This window comes from Lactuca virosa, chromosome 4 (genome assembly GCF_052849685.1).
Source record: "Lactuca virosa cultivar CGN04683 chromosome 4, Lactuca_virosa_CGN04683_v6, whole genome shotgun sequence".
Lineage (NCBI taxonomy): Eukaryota > Viridiplantae > Streptophyta > Magnoliopsida > Asterales > Asteraceae > Lactuca > Lactuca virosa.
In genome coordinates, this window is record NC_136429.1 from 158042224 (window position 1) to 158050497 (window position 8274).

Genomic DNA, 8274 nt, shown 5'->3' on the forward strand with positions numbered 1-8274 from the left:
TATTGAGCAAGGAAATTTCATCAGCCCCGGATCTCCGACCAGAAATGCAAATCACGAACACATGAGCTAGGTACCTCCAATAGGGTGGCAGAAGCTTCTTGATAGTTGGAGGAAACACCCCTTCATAGCCCATCTGTTCAATGATAGCTTCTGTATGATCCATTGAAATCTCAGTCGGAAAACCTGGCTGGTCATCAATTTGTAGAACCTCTCGAATGATATGTTCCGTCACAAAAATCTTCTTTCATTTAACAGTTGCTTCTAGGGATACAAAATCATCTTCACCTCTTAGCACCACAGCATTGCTCCATAATTCCTTGATTAAGCCTTGATAGATAACAGGACTGGATGTAAGAGCATGAACGAGACAACACTTCTTCAATCCATAAACCCTGGACTTGAAATCAGTGTGGGTTGCAGGTGGATCAACCAAGAAAATAGTCAAGTTGTGGACATCAGCAAATTTCAAGTCAGCCATTTTTGATCTGCACCAACCAAGCCAAGTGAGAAACCAAATGATTTAAACAATTAAGATTAGGTTTTACTCATTAAACAATTTAATTAGGCTTTTATTGGAATTAAATTAAAGGTAAAAATTTAGATTATGTTTAAAAATGGGTTCACGGTCAAAATAAGTGTTCACGGTCAAAGAATGTTCACGACCGTGAACGCTTCAAGGGCCGTGAACCCGTCATCGGCTGTGAACTATTCAACGGAGCCATGAACGCCGAACATTCAATTTTCTTCGATTAAACCCTCGATTCACGGTCGATATTCGTTTATATTAGCATGATAGATGTCGCCATGATCATACCTACAAGAATGAACAAGTGATTTCAACAAACAAGACACAGATTATAGATGGATCGATGAACAGTGAAGAGAGAAACTGAGAGGGTTCACGGCCGTATGCTGAATAGTGAGAGTGAGAAGAGATGTACGGTCGCCAACTCTGGATTAAATATCTGGACCCTACCCGGTCCATCCATATGGGCTGCAACCCAAGATGCTTCAACTCCAAGCCCAATACCACTAAGTTATTTAAAAAAATACATTTTGAAGACTTTTAAAAAAATAAAATAAAAATAAAATAAAATATAAAAATTTTAAACTAATATATATTTTTAAATTTTTTTTTTGATTTTTAGCAAAATAAAATAAAAAATAAAAAAAATAAAAAAAATAAAAAATAATAATAAATAATAATAAAATAAAATTGGAATTTAAATGAATTAACACTAATTTCTCTTTTACCAATGCTAATAATATTTTGTGATATAGGGATCAAAGTTATTAGACAGCCTTAATCTGTTTATCGGTACCTCCCTCTTCATGAATAGTTATGGCCAATCGTCGGTATTGTGGTCCACTTAAACACGAAATATTGTGACAAATTAGGGCATACTACAAGTGACAAGACGTTGTGACCTTACGTTCCAAGATAAAATTCCTAAGGACCATTCATCTGGCGACGACCAAGGATATTGTTGTCCACCTAAATTGAGCAGCGAGATCTACAGACAACCTATTAATTGTTCAATTTTAGATGTACTAGAACATGTTTCCCGCTTCCTGATATACCCCAATAAGCAGGGACTTCCAAAATACTCCTTACTTTAGATGAGCAGACAATTATTATGGGAGAAGTCAGATTTAGAATGCATATGTTATACACCCAGGTCGAATCTCTTCCAATCACGCAGAGGGTGAAACATATGAATAACCAGATTTAGAGGGATTGAGAAGTAGAATGGTGCATATGTTGTGTACCAGGTCAGATGTATTTCAATCACGCAGAGGAGACAACATATGGCTAACAGACAGGAAGAATTGCATAGATAGAAGATGCAGAGAGATAGAATTGCATATGTTGCAGTCCAGGTCGGATGTATTTCAATCACGCAGAGGAAGCAACATATGACTAACAGAAAGAAAGCAAGAAAATAACCTTCTACAGACCTCATTTATCGGAATTCCCCAGTCGCCCCGTCAATATTGGAATTAAGGACAAAGTTCGCACATGGAGGAAAAGTTAAACCACGGTTCTAGATACAGATTATTTAGTGTAATCTGCAGATTCCCATGTACATCTCCCTGCTCAACCTATCCAAGCGTTGTATTGTCAGGCTAAACGGATCTATCTAGGTCCAGATTTGTCAAATCTCTAGATTCCTTAAGTTCATTTGTGCCTAGTCAAGTCCAATTAAAGCTTTCGTGCCTACGAGTGCATTGAACACAGAGCCTAGACAATTCAACTTTGGTACCTTACACAGATTCAAATTGCATGTTATCACATATGATATCACTTCCCCATCACATCACCTACAGACCAGCTATTTTTGGATTTTCTAATTTTTCTGATTTTTATAATTTTTGAATTTTCTGATTTTTATAATTTTTGAATTTTCTGATTTTTATAATTTTTGAATTTTCTGATTTTTTTTTTGTTTTGTTTTTATTTCTCCCCCTAAATTTGTGCAGAGGAGAGAATGAAAATTAAATGTGCAAATTTAAACTACCCTAGAACAAAAAAAAAATCAGTCTTCAAAACATAGCATTTTCAAAAATCCAACAAGCACATCGAATCGAGCTTTTTTAAACGGTTTTGTGAACAGATCCACCACATTATTATCAGTGGGAACCTGTTCCAACTGAATGAGTGATCGCTCATAACAATCTCTGATAAAATGCACTTTGATGTCGATGTGCTTGGTTTTTGAGTGCTGGACTGGGTTTTTAGCAATTTAAATTGCAGCTTCGTTGTCACAGAAAATAGGGGTTTCTAGAAAGTTCAAACCGCAATCCAACAGCTGATGTTGGATCCATATGACTTGAGAACAACAGGCAAAAGCAGCGACATATTCCGCCTTCGCCGTTGAGGTTGATACTGTATGTTGTTTCTTGCACTGCCATGACACCAGCCGATCTCCCAGAATCTGACATCCCCCAGAAGTTGATTTCATGTCAAGCTCACAACCTCCGTAATTACTGTCAGCAAAAGCATATAAATCAAATTCAGAATTTTTCGGGTACTAAAGACCTAATTTTGGGCTGCCTTTCAGATACCGAAAAATTCTTTTGACAGCAATTAAATGGGAGAGTTTAGGATTAGTCTGGTAACATGCGCACTGACAGACCGCGAACATGATGTCTGGCCTGCTCGCGGTCAGATACATCAGCGATCCGATCATCGATCTGTATTCAGTCTGATCTACGGATGCGCCTTCAGGATCTGGAGTCAATAGGGGTCGCTCGGCCATCGGCGTTAAGGCAGGTTTTGTGTCTCTGAACCCGAATTTCTCTAGCATATCATCCACATACTTGGCTTGATGGATCAGGATTCCGGTTGAATCTTGTTTGACCTGAAGCCCAAAAACATGGTCATCTCCCGAAGAGAACTCATCTCGAATCTCTTCTTCATAACGGCTTCGAACTCATTGCACAACTGTGGACACGTTGACCCAAATATAATGTCATCGACGTATATTTGCACAAGTATCTGATCGGCACCAACATGCTCAATGAACATGGTTTGATCGATTGTCCGCCGTGTATATCCATGCTCGAGCAAGTGCTTTGTAAGAGTTGCATACCACGCCCTTGGAGCTTGATGTAACCTGTATAAATCCTTGTCCAACTTGTAGACGTTATTCAGAAACTTTGAGTTGAAAAACCCAGGAGGTTGATCAACGTAGATTTCTTCCTTCACAGCGTCGTACAGGAAGGCAGTCTTGACGTCCATCTGGTAAACCGTGAAGTTCATGTAAGAAGCATACGCAAGGAAAATGCGAATAGCCTCCAAGCGAGCAACTGGTGCATAAACTTCGGTGTAGTCTAGACCCTCTATTTGCCGAAATCCACGGACAACCAATCGCGCCTTATTCCGCACTATAACCCCTGAATCATCTTGCTTGTTTCGATAAACCCAACGCGTGTCGAGGGACTTCTTACCATTAGGTAATTCAACCAGTTTCCAAACCCCCAACTTTTCGAACTGATTCAGATCTTCATGCATTGCATCAACCCAGTTGGGCTCATTCAGCGCCATAGAAACATTCTTTGGCTCTATTTGAGAGATAAAGCAAGAATAGAGACATGTGTTGACGTCTCCACTCTGACTTCGCGTTCTAACACCGTCGCCCAGCTGACCGATGACGTTTTCGATCGGGTGATCGCGTTAAATTCTGGTGGGAAACTCCTGGCTGATGTCATTGAGCGTTACTGGAAGGTTGTTGATGTTGATGTGTCCGTCATTTGTTGTATCAGACACCTCAGATGATCTGAAATCATTAGAAGTGCTGGCCACATACTCGTTAGCAATCGGCTCGGGAAAGAGTAACTCCATGAAAGTCTGAGTTGCAACGGAAGTGTCTCTGGTCATGAAGTCTCTTTCTGCAGGTGTAGGAGTGGCTTCAGCATCTGGATCGGTTCTTTGGCATGACGAACCTGAGGAAGTACTTGTAACAGCATCATCCACCGCAGGAGTCGTAGAAGGCACCAATGGTGGTCTGTACACAACATCTTCTTCTTCATCTTCAATAACTTCCTTCGAACCAGAGCAGGAACCAGACGAATCATTTGAAGACACATTGAATGGTTTGAATAAAGATGTGTAATCAAATAATCAATCCGGACCGACTCGGGCGTCCGTCTCGTTCTCCTCCAACCAGCGCACGTCATAGGATTCCACAAGTTGCGTTGTTTTCTTCTTGTAGACCCTGTACGCCATGCGAGCAGCATAACCCACAAAGTAACAATCATCAGCCTTGGCGTTAAATTTGGGTTTGGATTCCAGATGAAGGAGGGTGCAAGGACAGCCAAAGATACGAAAATGACTAACAGATGGCTTGTGACCGTAGAGAATCTCGTACGGGGTCTTCATCTGAGCTTTGTTGATCATGACACGATTTTGAACATAGCACGCCGTGTTGATCGCCTCAGCCCAAAAGAAAACCCGAAGTTTAGAGTCACACAACATTGTCCTTGCGGCGTCTTGTAGTGTTCGGTTCCGCCGCTCAACAACACCATTTTGTTGCGGTGTGCGAAACGACACTGTTTTGACGCACTATCCCTTTTTCAACACAAAAATGATCGAGAACAGCATTCTTGAATTTTGTCCCGTTGTCAGTTTTGAGCACCTTCACCCGGTGATTGGTCTTGTTCTCTATCATTACAACAAACTTCTTAATCAGATCAGCAATCCCAGCCTTGTTAGACAAGAAGAAGACCCACGTGAACCGCAAGAAATCATCTATCACTACCAAGAAATATGAATTTTTATTGATGCTGAGGATGTTGACCGGACCAAATAAGTCCATATGCAATAATTGGAGCACCTGGTTGATCGAATTAACCTGTTTTGGCAGGTGTGGCTTTCTGTGATGTTTTCCTTGAGCGCAAGCCACACACTTTTCAAACGTGATGAAATCTTTGACAGGAAGCCCGCGCACCATTTCATTCTTTACAAGTCGATTCAGGTTCTTTACGTTAGCATGTCCGAGCCGATGATCCCACAGCATATCATTGTGCTCGGAAATCTTTGAGAAGAGACAGGTGACTTGTTCAGGAAGATCATTGTTCATGTCAATGATATATGCATTGTCGTCCCATTTTGATTTCACAAGAATCCATTCATTTGGGATGACAATGCCTGGCTTCAAAATTAGACATTTTTTATCGGTGAAATGCGTCGACAATCCCTTGTCACAAATTTGAGAGACACTCAACAAACTTTGCTTCAACTCGGGTGCGTAGTTGACATTCTCGAAGCTTAGCACTCCATTAGAAACTGTTCCCTTTTGAGTGATCTTTCTGTCGTCCCCTCTCGCAAAGGAAACATATCTCCCATTAAAATTTTGAATGTTGTGCAACTGGGAAATGTCTCATGTCATGTGTCGGGAACAACCGCTGTCGACATACCACGGTCTCGCGACATTCCTCCGCAGCTGTTCCTGTACGATGCGCGGGATCAGTTAGATTTAGGGACCCAAGTCATTACAACCTTGGGTTTACCCTTGACATTCATATATATTTCCTTTTCACTTTTTTATTTTGAATTACTATTAGATGCACCGTCAGAAGATGAAGATGATTGAACAACTGAAGATTTGGGCACCCACTAGTCACAAATGATTTAGAAATATTTTTTTTTGCTTTGAGCATTTAGATTTTCGGCTAGGATTAGTCGAAGATCCAGACGCACCCTTTGAAGAAATCGACCTAGGCTTAGCCACATTCGATTTCGGCAAAGCACCTGTGGCTGGTTTAGTGAAAACTTGTTTGTTCGTTTTAAGATCAGCTCTTTTCTTATCATTATGAACTTTCCAATCATCATCACGAAGACGAGATCTCGAGGATTTTCTCGTTAAAGACCTTCCTCGACACTCATTTTCTCTTCTCGGTGCAGAAAAATGTACAAATGCCCTATTAGGACAATTGCGAGCAATGTGACCGACAGTTCCACAGTTAAAACAGATTTGCTTTTTATCATGAAAACTGGTACCGACTTTTTCAGTTTTTGTGCTCTTATTGACTCTTCTAACTTTCCCACACGTGCAAGTGCATGAGTCAGGTTGTGTGACAGGTGTAGATGGAGTGGATGTGCTAGTGTCAGATTCATCAGTTTTAACAAAGACAACATCACATTTATCATAAACATTAGAGTTTGACACCAAATCATCACAAATCAAATCAGTTTTAACAGACACAGACTCATCACTATTCAAAATAGGAACACCAAATTTTGACACAAAATTATTATCAGACATAATCTTTTCATCCTCCTGCTTTCCCTGACTTACTGACAAATCTGCATAGGAAATAGAAACGTTAGTATCTATTTCCTTAGTACTACTTTCAGTCACTGGTACAACAGGTTAGCCATACACCATAAATGGTTCTCTATCAATCTCTTCCTGAGTTAAAGGAGTAACGGTATACGTGTGATTATATGGAGGAGGGACACGCTCATATCCTATACCAACTTGTTTCTGGTCCTTCCACTTCATTTGCTTTTCAATTATTGTTGCCACTCTTTCACTTGACACATCAAATTTTTTAAAGTTAAAATCAGCATTTTCAAAACTTATCTTCAATGTGTTAAGTTCCTCAGTGACAACAGCAAGTTGTTTCTTTATGTAATTATAATTTTCACACTTGTTGTTGTAATCTTCCTGCAACTTCCTAAAATCTCTTGTCTTGGCCTCTAATTTCTCTTTTAATGGTCTCTGGTCTTTCTTAAGTTCATACTTCTCATATTTTAAGTCCTCGTTCTCTCTCTTTATTAACTCGATTTGATCATGCAAAAATTTGACAATTTTAATACAAGATTGAGAACAAGAGTTTTCACTGACCTCTGGCTTTGCAGACTCTTGGGTGGTCTGTACCATAAACGCGAATTGCAATTCTATCATCTCCGCCTCTGGGTCCACCTCAGCTTCTCCTTCTGGGATGTCATTGATCTGGGCAAGATGCGCATTTTCAGATCCTGAGATGTTCAGGGCTTAGATCCGATCTTCCCAGTCAAACGACTGAGCTACCACTGCAAGATTTGTTGTCTGATTGTTTATGGTGGCTCCCCGGCTGCTTCCTACAGGCACCATGGTTCTTTCATTGTTTTCCATTCTGTCTGGCTTAGGGCAGTCTCTGGCAAAATGGCCAGGCTCATGGCAGTTGAAGCATCTAAGTTTGCCCTTACATGAAACCCATCTTCTTTTCAGCATTCATTCCCCAATTGTTTTTGCCTGTCTTTTTGGAGAATTACTTTGCTCTGAACACGGCTATAGCGATCTGCCAAGTGATATCCATCTCCTCAACATCCTCTGGATGTATTTGATCCAAGTCAGCAAAGGATAGTTGAGGAGTAGCTCGCCAGCTATGAAAGTGTTGTAACAGTTGACAAGGCCGGTAGCTAAAGCCATGTTTTCATCACTTTCTTTGGGAACAGGAGCTGGAGCAATGCTTTTGAGGAAGATGCAGCTTGTGGATAAGACATTGACGATTGGACGCTTTGCATGGCTGAAGTGGCATAAGATGGTGGTTGTGGAGCAACAAAAGGTTGAACTTGTGGGGTAGCAAACATTTGACTTTGTGGTTGTGGAATAGTGAAAGCTTGACTTTGAGGAATGGTAAAGGATGAAAAAGCATTGTTTGTAGAAATTCCGAGATTTGCAGTTGAGTACGAGTTCACATGATTGATCTCCCTCTGTTTGTCATCAAGATCACATGCTTTGATGATGGCCATGGTTTCAGCCAGACTAAGTCGGTTAAGATCTT

The 8274-nt window shown here is 40.5% G+C and overlaps 1 protein-coding gene across 1 annotated transcript; it reads right to left on the reverse strand.

Moving 5' to 3' along the window:
* Positions 1-244: 244 nt before the first annotated feature.
* On the reverse strand, positions 245-4048 carry LOC145105281 (putative mitochondrial protein AtMg00820). The gene is made up of 2 exons (XM_079042408.1): positions 3777-4048; positions 245-485 (listed from the first exon to the last, which is right to left on the reverse strand). The coding sequence occupies exons 1-2, from the start codon at positions 4046-4048 to the stop codon at positions 245-247; spliced, it is 513 nt and encodes a 170-aa protein (XP_078898534.1).
* Between the last annotated feature and the right edge of the window lie 4226 nt (positions 4049-8274).

Bases quoted from the DNA above. Each gene is read 5' to 3' on its own strand.
- LOC145105281 (XM_079042408.1), bottom strand. From the start codon at position 4,048: ATGGCGCTGAATGAGCCCAACTGGGTTGATGCAATGCATGAAGATCTG. The intron at 486-3,776 runs GTATGCTTCTTA...TGGTTGGTGCAG, and splicing joins GCTATTCGCATTTTCCTTGC to ATCAAAAATGGCTGACTTGA.